At 35.3% G+C, this 13188-nt stretch overlaps 2 protein-coding genes across 2 annotated transcripts; both read left to right on the top strand.

Annotated features, from left to right (window-relative positions):
• The first annotated feature begins 3304 nt into the window (after positions 1-3304).
• On the top strand, positions 3305-5177 carry LOC132189770 (pentatricopeptide repeat-containing protein At1g20300, mitochondrial). The gene has a single exon (XM_059604556.1). It carries the CDS (start codon positions 3419-3421, stop codon positions 5015-5017), a length of 1599 nt encoding a protein of 532 aa, XP_059460539.1. The 5' UTR covers positions 3305-3418; the 3' UTR covers positions 5018-5177.
• Positions 5178-11668: 6491 nt separating this feature from the next.
• Positions 11669-12703, top strand: LOC132189777 (uncharacterized protein At1g76070). The gene has a single exon (XM_059604565.1). It carries the CDS (start codon positions 11710-11712, stop codon positions 12511-12513), a length of 804 nt encoding a protein of 267 aa, XP_059460548.1. The 5' UTR covers positions 11669-11709; the 3' UTR covers positions 12514-12703.
• Positions 12704-13188: the final 485 nt, after the last annotated feature.

Here is a 13188-nt window from a genome sequence, read left to right on the forward strand (position 1 = left end):
CTAAGAATATTAAATGTTTTATGAAAAAATTGATACCAAGATGATGTTGAGTTTATTCATTGTAAATGATCAAAACAATTAATAAATGTATCAATGAATAAGTTCCATATCATCTTAGTATCCATCTCTTGCTAAAAAATTCGATACCTATAACATTTCTCAATAAAAAAATGAGGTTTATTTCTGGTAAAACTTTATGTCATTCGAGTCTAAATAAATAGGTATTATTAACTAGTACATACATTTTTTACGGAGAAAGTTTTCTTTCAATTCTTATCACCCGGTCTATTAAACATATGTTCTTTGAGCATATGATTCATATATTATTTTCAATATGATATGAGAGTTTCTTTGGTTGCAATGGCTGTTACGGGATATGGATGCCTTTTCTTTCCTCTGCTACTCATGTATACTACGATCATACGTTTTTCCTGAATGGACTAAACATATTAAGATTCATTGTCATTTGTACGTCATCATCTTCTTCGGGACTTACTACAAGTTATTCGGTTGCGTTTCATGATCAACTCATGGACCTTTCACAAAGTCATATCCTTTAGGGTGATTTCGCGATCTTATCTTTAAACTCAAATTGGTCTTTCGCATTCTGCCTTAAGTTTGAAAGAAGCTGTTAGATTATATGTAATGTCACTACAAACTGAATGTTCTTTGGCAATAATTTAATGCCTGGAAGTATGATTAAATGCCATGAAGTATATATTTCTTGGTACTTAGTAAATAATGGTGAAGTGTCTACAAAATTGGCACATGAGAATGCCATAAAGTCCTGTCAATTAAGACCACCAAGAAGCCTGGCATATAATAATGTATGTCTCACATGAATTAAGTATGAATGTATCTATATTATTGACATGTACACATAAGCTTTTTTTTTATATAATATTCTGTGTGGACGCATAAGAAATACTACAAATTATTGGCAAAGAGGTTGAAAGCCACAAGAATAATTTTATTACAAGATGTGATGTTCAAAATGATATGCTTATCACAATAACGGGACAGAAATTATTGCAAACGAAGGACCTAAAGAGGAGAAAAGAAGCGACTTGATATGGCCTTCTGTTCAACCCACCCGCAAAAGCAAAACAAATGCACTGCCTTTTCTGCAATTTTAACTCTTTATTTCTGTCCTAATAATTAATAAGGCACAATTTCTTAACATTGTTTTTGTGAAAATTGGGATTTGGATGTGGGAATCCAATTCCAAACCTTGAGAGTCGATTTACACGAAAGATTCTTCAAGAGAAATCTATTCGTCTGTATAGGACTTTACGCATGTCATGGCATTCTCCTCTTTGGAATAATCAAGTAAAAAAAAAAAAAAAAATTACACCCATCAAATAATACAAACATTAGGGAAAATAAATAGGTGTAAAATAATCAATGGCGGATCATAACTTTTGATACGAGGGGCGAAATTACAAAAAGAATTTATTGGAAAAATAAATAATTATTATTGTTCCTTCCTTTCATGCAATTCACATTGAAGAAAAAATAATGTTCTAAAACTAATATTGTATGTATCAAAACCTTGGCAATTAAGCCATATATATCTCTCAATTAACGCAGCTTGTCAATCCACCGTCTGATAGTTTTGATCACACTCTTGTCAAAAAACTCAAAGACTCCATCATATGGGATTTCAATATCCAATCCATTGGCTTCTTTCTGCAATCTCTTGGGTTGCCAGAATACCTCACTTCCGGCCTCAGTAACCAGCGGCTCCTTAAGCTTAATATACTGCCCATTCCGACGATTTTCGTTGAACGGTGGGGATGGTGTCTTCCATGGCTGCAGTGGCATTAAATCCGTCAATTGCTTTAGGCTTGATTCTCTGGTAGAGACCATATCGAACGGTGGATGTGTGCACAAAGAGAAGCAGATCTCTGTAGAATATATTGTTGAATTATATACAACTATTCAAAGGGTTTTCAATTAACCTTCCTGTACTTCAATTACTCTTCTATTTAGGAGCAGGAAATCTAATATGGAAACCCAATTCATATCGGAAAAGGCCACGTAATCATGATGCACATATACAATAGGATTTGAAAATTATATTTAAAAAATAATTATTGCGTGCGTTGTAATGTAGCTGGCTTCCTTAAAGCGATTTTTGGAAGAATGTAGCACATAGAGTATGGGATAGATTCCTGATTCGAAATGTTAAATATATTGGATAATATATTAGAAACAGAAGGAAGAGAGAAGAGAGAGAGCGGAAGTATATAGAATTACATTTATTCTATTATAATTGTGTTGATAATGAATACAAAGACCTCTATATATAGAGAGGCAAGTAACCTAATAGATTAAGAAAAGGCAAACCTAGTAGACTAAGGAAAGGTAAACTTAGTAGACTAATAATACTTAAGAAAGTAAATAACTCTAACATAATATTCTTAACAGGAAATATGGAGAGAGTCATGCACTGAGAATTTATTCAATTACATTTTTAAGTGGAATTTGAGTTGTCTTTAGGCTAAAAGGAGATTTGTGGGATCGGAATCTCTGGTTATTGTTCAAGTGTAAAATGATTCTTGATGAAATTTACCTGTGAATCTCACACTTAGAGTTGTAAGAAGACAAGTAAATCTTATCAAAATCCTCCCTCATAAGGGCTCGAATTCGTCTGTCAACAAATGACGGTCAGTCTAATTTTGGATTTGTGTATATACGTGTTGTATAAAATACGCTCCAATTAGCTGGTACAAAGCAGGTCATTATTCAGGCAATTGTGCTCAAGTATATCCAACAATCCACGGTTTATGATCAACCAAATGTTTTAGCCTGCAAAATCAGCTAGCTAAATGATTTAACCATATGTAATCCCTAGTCAAATATTATTGATATTTCTTTCTAATAGATTTTTTTTCTTAACCTTTGAGATTATGTTTGGTTTGTGATTTCGTAGGTTAAAAGTATATTTTAAAATAAATCTAAAAATGTCTTGTTTAGGAGTGCATTTTCAAACCATGAGTAATGAGTGCGTTTTAAAAAAGTACTATTTTAAAGGTTGAATTACAATTTTACCAAATGCTTTTTATTTTTCTATTATTATTTTTTTCTATTCAAATTTACCAAATGCTTAGTTACACTTTAAAAATCTTGTGAGCCCAACAAGGGCCCGATTAGGTTTATATGAACATAACGGCAGGTCTAGTTACGAAAATTTAACAAGCCCAATCAATATTATGATCCGCCCATAACCTTAAAAGGAAAAAAGAAATTTGCAATGGGACTAAACGACGTCGGTTTTTCAAACGAATATTACTCCTTTCTGACCTTCCTTCCCTCCCTTCCCTGTTCCCTCCCACTCATCTCTCTCGCAGCCTTCTGTTTGTAACCTGAGGAAGACTCAGAAACGAACTATCTAAACGAAGCTATTAGCTATCCAATGGCCCTTATCAAATCAAAGCTACGGTTACTCCACACTCTCTCAGAGCGCGTGCTCATAATCCAGAGTTATTCATTTTCTTCAGAAGCCCAACATCTTCAAGAGGATGATGACGATACAGGCAATAATTCCAAAACTGCTCCTACCGCTAAACTAACCTATGAAGAAACCCTAATCGCCGAAAAACTACACTCCATAATCAAAGACCACCACCGCAAAAACCCAAACCCTAACTACACCGCGCCAAATCCTAACTACACCATCCCCAGCCTCTCCCACGACTTCTCCCAGATCTCCACCGTACATTCCATCAGCCCCTCCATCGTGCGTCGCGTCATCGAGAGATGCGGTGGTGTCCGCCATGGCATACCCTTTCTCCAGGCCCTAGCGTTCTTCAACTGGGCAACGGCCCACGACGTCCCGGCCCAGCTCACCCCCGAGCACTACAACGAGATGGTCGATCTCGCCGGGAAGGTCCGCCAGTTCGACTTGGCCTGGCACGTGATCGATTCGATGAAGGCTCGGAACGTGGAAATCACCGTCGAGACCTTCTCGATTCTCGTCCGCCGGTACGTGCGGGCCGGTCTGGCCGCAGAGGCGGTGCACGCGTTTAATCGCATGGAAGACTATGGTTGTAAGCCCGATAAAATTGCGTTCTCGATTGTGATTGGTATTTTGTGCAGGAAAAGAAGGGCAAGTGAGGCTCAGTCATTCTTTGATAGCTTGAAGGATAGGTTTGAGCCCGATGTGGTTGTGTACACGAGCTTGGTTCACGGGTGGTTTCGGGCGGGTAATACTTCGGAGGCCGAGAGGGTGTTTAGGGAGATGAAGATAGCTGGGATTAAGCCCAATGTGTACACTTACAGTATCGTGATCGACGCGTTGTGTAGGGGCAGGCAAATCACGCGTGCCCACGACGTGTTTGCGGAAATGCTCGACTCGGGCTGTGACCCCAATTCGATCACTTTTAATAACCTAATGCGGGTTCATGTGAAAGCCGGGCGAACTGAGAAGGTCTTGCAGGTGTATAATCAGATGAAGAGGCTTGGATGCCCTGGTGACACGATCACACATAATTTTCTTATAGAGACTCATTGTCGGGATGACAATCTTGATGAGGCAATTAAGGTACTTAATTCGATGGTTAAGAAAGGGTGTAGTGCGAACGCGTCTACGTTTAATTTGATATTTAGGTGCATTTTGAAGATACGGGATGTGAATGGTGCTCACCGAATGTATGCTAAGATGAAGGAGCTGAACTGTAGGCCTAACACCGTCACCTACAATATATTGATGCGGATGTTTGCTGACTCGAAATCAACCGATATGGTTCTCAAGCTGAAGAAGGAGATGGATGAGGATGAGATGGAGCCTAATGTGAATACGTACCGGGTTTTGATCTCGATGTATTGTGGGATGGGGCATTGGAACAATGCCTACAAGTTTTTCAGGGAGATGATTGAAGAGAAATGCTTAAAACCTAGTTCTCATGATTATGAGATGGTTCTGCAGCAACTAAGAAAAGCAGGGCAGTTAAAGAAGCACGAGGAGTTAGTGGAGAAGATGGTGGAGAGGGGATTTGCTTCCCGCCCTTTGTAGAACTAGCTATTAATTTTTTGCACCTATGAGCCCCATTAGGTGGTCATTGAGCTCTCTCGATTTTTCTTCTTTTTGGTCGCAGATTATGATGTAATTGTTTTTGCAATGCTTGTAATCATGTTTTTGACATTGTATGTGGGACAATTTTGATTTCCTTGTACTTCTTGGTCACAAATTTTCGGATATAATTTAGAAAAAAAAATTTGCAAAAATTGGTCTCTGAAATTTTTACGTTGTGATAGATAATTCCTTTGGATTTCAAAAGTAATAAATAACTGCGGCATGTCTGTGCAAAAAATAGCTTTCTCAGTACAAATGTATCTTTCTCTTCTTTTTTTTCTTCTGGGGCAGGGAATACAACAACAAGACAGTAGGGGCAATGTTTTATTGATTCAAAATTGACTAATGTGGTTCTCGGCTGAGCCTAATGAGAACCTCTTGGAGATCAATGGTAGAAATGCTTAAAACCAATTCTGCCGCTTTATGAGAAGATTATCCAGCAGCTGAGCAAGGCAGGGGAATCAAAGAAGCATATGGGAATTGGTGATAATTGAAGATGGTTGATGGGATTTGTGAAGCATAAAATCTAAAGAAGTTTAAAAGAGGAAAGACATCCAAAAGAGACCAAATGCAGTTTAACACTAACAGCGACCTTGCATATCAAGCATCTCATCCAGACCTTTCAATCTCTCTAATCCTTCACTAATCAAGAAACGAATCTTTAGCTTGTCATTGCAGTTCCGGTTATTCTCCATCTCCTGTCTAATCGTCTGTCTCAATTCAGCTGTAAAATCCATTGCATATCACGCAGTAAACATGAGAAAACGAGATCAAAAAGAATATTTCATGAACTCAAGAACTAAGAAGTTGAATCAACTGAAAAAGTCTTGATAAACATATGATTTACGAGCAAGCAGACCAATTAATAAATTGGAGAATGTAATTCATGAAAATCTCAGTAGAAGTTCTTTTTTGTTTTTTCCTTTTAAATGGATATCAGTTAGAATTATGAGATGTTCAGTAATCCAGGGAAATGATTCTTTCATCAAAACAGAGTTCCTAATAACATTTTTTTAAAAAAATGACAATGAACCCTTCAAAGCAGGGCCCCTTGGAACCCATCCTGTCAGGTAAACCCCATATTATATACACTACCACGTCCAAAAGAACATAATTGAGGAGACTCGAGCAGCCGACCTCATGGTATTAAACCAAACGAGCGACCATTCGAGATAACAAGATGGTTTTTAAAGTGACTTGAACCACTAAACTATGAAGAACTGATCTGTTTGTTCTTAAAAAAAAAAAGAAAAGAAAAGGAAGAACTGATCTATTTGTTCCTAGCTAGACCACAGAAGTCTGCAACCCAAAATTTCAGCCTACCAAATCCACTATAAACTTCTTTGACAGAAAGTTTTTAAGAAGGGAACAGTTGCATAACACAATGAATTCAAACTAAACATATCCAGAAGTTGATAGAAATAGTTTTCATTGTGAACAGCTCTCGATCAATGAAACTAATTGATGCAAATCTTTCCAGGGTCTGGCTAGAGGAAAAGTCACAGCTGAAAGTCAAGCAAAGAGCAAGGCCAAGTAAAGTTTGTAGAACAGCATACGAGATTTGGCAAAGAGACTTGTCAGACTACATTAGCAACTAACTGAAATCTACACTCCTGAGTAATTTTCTCTAGAAATATTATTGTAATTATTTAAACAGATAAATTTTTCCAAGTGCAAAATTTCACCTTTAGCATGAGCAGGAGCTCTCCGAGCAGTCCTTAGCGCCTGCCTGTAAAGCTTCAGGACTCGAGCACGGAGAATAAAGCCCTGCAAATCAAAGGAGAGAACCATCACTGATTCTCTTCCTCAACACCATATTTTCATATCAAAGTATGTCCAAGGAGCACAATATGACCCTCATTGCAAAAGCAACTCATCAACAAACTATTCAAAGAAGGAAAACAAAAAATAAATTCTGCGCAAACCAAAAAATGCATATAAGATCAATGGGCAATGAACCGCTTTCATCAAAATACGACAAAATTTGAAGCATTTAGGTTGAAGACTATCCAAAACCTACAAATTTACGACTAACAATGACCAAATCTAGCTTAGTTGGCACAATCCCACCAACAATTTCATGGAAATGTGACGAATTAGATTCCAGAAGCTAAAGCGAGGGTTTTTCTTCGAATTTTTTCAAATTAATGGAGAATAAATACGTTTAATTCAAAACAAGAACTGAAATTGGCATACCTTGGGGCAGAGAGAATGGCGTCTACCAAAAGATGAAGCTAGGGTTTCACCCAGACCTGCAGAACCAGATTACCTCGTTGGGAATTTAGCGGGAGCTGTTTATTTGGTTTACCGTAAAGTTGTGTTTGGCATGGATTGGATGGAATAAGATCCTCCCCTTTTATTATTTTAGCTGTAGAGGTTTAATTTTCTTCTTCCTCAAATTTCTTTAATTTACTAAAATTGATGAGTTATTTTATAGTTAATATTTGGGTAAAGTCCACTTAACCTCCTCAAATTACCATCTCAATGACAATCTACTCTACAAACTATTAATTGTGACAATTTACTCCCACAAACTACCAAAACAATGACAATATCCCTCCAATGATAACAAAATGACGAAATTATCCCTATAAGGATCCGATTCAATTGTCATTGAAATGATAGTTTGAGAGGATTAAATGGACTTTACCCTTAATATTTTATTTTATAAATTTAACCATGTATAAAATGCCGCGTTGTGAATATGTTAAAACATCATTTAAAAACAATATAACATAATATTATTAGATCGGTAAAATAAAATCTTAACGGTAAATTTATTTATTTCTATTTCGCTTAAATTGATAGGATCTTTAAACAAAAAAAAAATTATAGGATCTTTGCCAATGCCATATGTGCATGGCCAACTCTGAATTTATGGTAGCACAAGTACTTCATTTTTATTTAGCTTTCATATAGTGAAATAATTAAAAGAAATGCAAGATTGTGCAGGATTATAAGAGAACATCAATTAGTTTTTTTTTTTTTTTTTTCTCACTAAAATGAATCTCCACCATTTATTTTTGCATTTTGTTTTCTTAGCACATATTGTATTTGTAACAAGTAGTAAAGCAGTGTGATGGATTTTATATATACCTATATATGTATATATAATGGATAATCCACAATTATATGCCGAAATGCTTTAATACCGTATTTTTCATTCCAATATACACAAATAAATCGGTTCTTGCAAGAAAATTGATAATGTCAAATACAGCACACTTTTACTTGAGAGGCAAAGAAACAAAAACACGTCAAGGTAAGCAGTATGAGCACTTGCCACTTCGGCAGTAACTAGTAAGCTCCATGCGCTCATTTATATATATATTTGCAATAAAATAAAATAATAATAATAAAAACCCTCTACCAAATTTGAAAGAATCTTTAGGATTTTTTAATGAAAAAAAAAAAGTGTGAATTTGTCAATGTTTTCATACTGTTATTAAAAAACGAAATTGAGAGACTTTTATTATATTGTTAATAGTTATCTACCAACTTGTAAAAAATGTTAAAAAATAATATTCTTCAACTCATTTTAATTTCCTGAAATTATTTATGTTGAAAATTGTCTCTACAAAATTTGATATCAACTTGTTAGAACTTGTGGCTCATATTAATACCAGTAGAAGGCCAAGTAGATAGGAGTGGAGTGAATGTCGCGATAGCAACGTTCACGGAGCGGGAGTATTTTGGAGATTTCCTTAATACATCCGTACAAGTAGGATTTATGATTTTTCATATATATATATGTATGATGTAACCCTAAGTCATTAACAGTAAAAATACAGTCACCTTTATGTGGACGTAGGCAAATTGTCAAACCACGTTAAATCTGTGTTTCGACTCTTTTTTTTTTTCAATTCTATATTATTCATCAATTATTGTGTAGGGTAATAACACAACTCGTGGCCACTTTCATCATTTTTTGTTTTTGAATGATATATATATATTACATACCCTGAAGTTGCTTCTTAAAGGCCGCTGATATATTGGTCAAGTAGCACTTCCTACCGTCATCCAAAATAAAGGTCAAGGTTTTGATTGAGTCCTTGCGAGTTGCGAATGATATTTATTAGGGTACCCAACCTATGTGTTGGATTGAAGAAAATTTTGTTCCCTATTAAAAGAAAAGAAGAAAAAAAAACTGGTTTCACTTTCTTCTTCGGTTGAAGGTTGGAGACTCGTGCCCCCACATTATAAATTCGGAAGTTTCCCATGTTCTTCATAAATGTTCATTTCCCATATCAAATATTAATATCAATCAAATGAGATTCATGCATATACACAAGCTCCCACAACGCATGTGTTAATTTTAAAAAGGATCAAATCGCTTTGACCGAATTCGTGAAACAAGTTTTGAGTGTTTTGGCTTTTTGTTTGATTTTTAATTTTTTTGGTATGAAAAGAGAAGGAAAAAAAATTCAAACAAAACTCACCTTGGTATCCTTCTCTAATAGTCTAATGTGTGAAGAAAATGCATTATGTATTTTCAAATGGCATTTGAAAATATACGTCCAATTTAAGAAAACGATAAAGTTCATTAGTCCCAAATGCCAATCTAAATACATTTGGAGGCAGAAAAATGCTAGAAATTACATTTTATTTTATTTTTATCTTATTTCAATAATGTTGCATTGCCAATTTGCTCTTGAAACATATTTTATTAATAATAAAAAATAAAATCAATAGCTATTTTTAAAAAGTTTATTAAACTCTATATTTTTATTAATAACTTTGTAACCAATACATTAATCAAATACCAAATTCCTTTTATTGTCTTACGTGAATCGTGAAGGTTCCTCTCTCTCTCTCTCTCTCTCTCTCTCTCTCTGTGTGGCTGCGGGCATTAAAAGCCCAATTAATCTTAATCTTGTGTGCTTAAACGTTTTTGGGTAGAATTTTCATGCTGACTTCAATCACATTGTACGCTGCATGATTTGTTTGACTTTATCGAAAAATGTAGCAATCCAAAATTTATTATAATCGTCATTAGGTAAGACAAATACAGCCGTACCCGATTATTGATTAATATTATCACAAATTCAAAATATTGACCATTCCTAATTTGTCACGTTTTGAACATTTACCGACGGTGATTGGACTAATCTCGTACAACTACTAATTTTCCAAATACAACGCACGAGATGAGATGATTATCGGTGTATGAAATCACAAGAGAAATGGTTTACATGATTGATTCTCTTGTGGGACATAATTTTTTTTTTTTTTTTAATTCAATTTATAAAACTGTAATATATTATTTAATATATAAAAAAATACTTATTTTTTAATATTTAAAAAACATATAACAATTTTTATAAGCTAAATTAAGAAGAAGAAGAAAAAAATCACCCCCACTCAATTGGTAAATTTTTGTTTGTCCTTATCTTATATGGAGCAATCGAGTCAAAGATCGAAACAAGCAACTTAAGTCTAGACATCAGATGCCTTTCACACATCATATTTTTGTCATCTTGCACCCGCTGGCTACATATAATAGATATTTTTTCTTCGCACATTAATTTGTGTGTAGAAAAACATGGTCGTAGTGTGAAATTGGCACACAAGCCTCCAAAATTAGAAGAAACTTGTACTCGAAGTCCAGGTTCAAAAACCATTCTTATCAAATGATGGAACGTTAGGCTCATAAATAAATTTTATAGAAAAAATTTTATAAACTGATGTGACACAATATAATTGAATATAAGATAAGTTTAAATGAGTTTTATGTTATTTTCTAAACGTTATACACCGATTGAGTTTTTTTTTTTAAGTTGGGAATAAGATTTGTTTTTTTTTTTTATTTTTGGGTAATTTAGTTTAGTAAATGAGTAATGCCATGAATCGAAATTTTTATCGGATTTGACTAAAATATAAATGAGAAATATATTAAGATAAGAAGCCTAAACATAAACATGAATGAAAAATATATCAAGATTAAAATTAAATTAATATATAAAAATATAAAAATTAGTATCCGGAATAAGTTAATTTTAACGGTTGGAACGAGTTTGGATTGAAGGCTGAAGCCCTAGTTGACATTTTACGAGTCTTGGTTGGTTTTTGACCACATGAACTGAAAAGTAATTTCCCACGCTTTAAATTTCATGAAACTACGTCCGAAAGCCGTTTGCCAAATTATATATATCAGCAAAAGATACGAATGAGGTATGTAATGATTAGGTCAATCTTAAAAAGTCATAAACTGAAGATAGAACCAAAGGGTAGCATGTCATGTTAAATTTATAGCCGTTAATTAATTACTCCCTCACCAAACAAAAATAAAATAAAATAATTTAATAGCGAAGCCGATATTTTTCGATGTGTAGTACGTGGATTAAAACGCTGACTGTGTATGTTTTTTGTGTGCAAGAAGCGTAAACATAAGAAGCGTAAACATGCATCCACCGCAAGCTGTATTATTAAATTAAGGTGGAAAACAGAAGGGTTGCTCAGTCCCACCATCTTCTTTGACCGTCTCTTTCTCTCTCTTTTGACAAGGTCAAACCTCAACCATCAGTACTGACCCACCCTTATTAAAGCAGCACTTTGTTTTCTCGCAAATATATAGAATTGTTCGTTGAGGAGGAAGAAACTGAACTTTATCTTCTTTTGCTCTTTTTTGTACAATGGAGAAACAAGCCAAACCCAAGAACAAGATCTTGAAGTTTCTACCAAGAGCCGCCTCTGCGGTGGCGGTATCCTTCCAAAACCCTTCCTTCAGCCCAAGCAGGGACAGGAGATCGGAGATTCACCTAAACAAGCTCAGAAATCATGCCGGGAGAGGATTCTCCGGTCCCATGATCATATCAATGATTCCTGATGAAGCTCGACGGAAGACCAAGAACGGGGGGTTTGATTCTCAAGAACCCACCTCGCCCAAAGTCTCATGCATGGGCCAAATAAAGCACAAGAAAGAGATGATCAAGAAAGCTAAGCGCACTGCACCGGCGCCGTTGCCGCCGAAAAAAGTGACGACGAAGACGAAGGGTTCTTCTCCTCCCCGCGAGCTAAAGAAGCATGCGTCGGCGATTAGGAGAATCTTTGGCGCCGGTGCAAAACCGGGAAGGAAATCTGATGCTTCTGTTGATTATAATAATAAGCCTGTGGTTCCTGATAGAGCGCCTTGTTTGAGTCAGATGAACCGGTTCGCGAGCGGACGTGATCACTCGTTGGCTGATTTTGATTGGATGGCTGAGATTGCACCGATACACCGGGATCACAGGAACTATTATTCGGATGAAGAGAGAGGAGAGAGTGATGATGAAGAAGAAGAGGATTTCATAATTCCTTTCTCCGCTCCCATGATGGTAGGTGGAGGAGAAGTGCCTTTGCAGCCAAGAAAAGAAATTAATCTGTGGAAGAGAAGAACCATGGCTCCACCTAGACCTCTCCAATTAGATACCATGGTCACAGCCAGTAAATCGACTTAGATTTCTCAGATTTTTACCCTTTTTTTCTTTTTCTTCTTCTTCTTCTTTTTCGTTGCTTTTACATCAATTTGTGGTGCAAATATGTGATGAAATTTGTACAAAACAGTAATGAAATTTGAAGGATACTGTAATTGGCATGATGGTCGCCATCTCCTATTCATGGATATATGTAGATGAATGTTAAAACACAGACCTTTTTTGTACTTCGGGATTTGCTTTACTTTGTTATTAAGAGTATGTTTAAAATTATGTTTGAAAAATAAAGTTTTTAAGTTAAAATGTATTTTTTTGAAAAAAAAATATATATTTTTAAGCTTTTGTCAAAAGTTTGTTTTAACTATTTTTAGGCTTTTAAAACTCTTAAAAGTGCTTTCAATTTTTTTTTTATCAAACGGTTTTTTTTTTCTTTTTCTTTACCCTTTATATATATATATATATATATATATATATATATAGTATTAAACGCATTTTTAAGCTTCTCAATAGGATTGGGCACGGGTCGGGGTGGGCCAAGTATTGCCCATTTCTAGCACCCGCCCCGCACCATACAGGTTTGAAAATTGTAACCCGTCACACAGTTACATTTGATTTTATCAGCCAGGTATCGAGTATGAAAGGCAGGTGAGAACAAGGTGGGTTTTGTGGGTTCAGGTATTTATATATGTTTGGTTTTGT

This window comes from Corylus avellana, chromosome ca8 (assembly GCF_901000735.1).
Source record: "Corylus avellana chromosome ca8, CavTom2PMs-1.0".
NCBI lineage: Eukaryota > Viridiplantae > Streptophyta > Magnoliopsida > Fagales > Betulaceae > Corylus > Corylus avellana.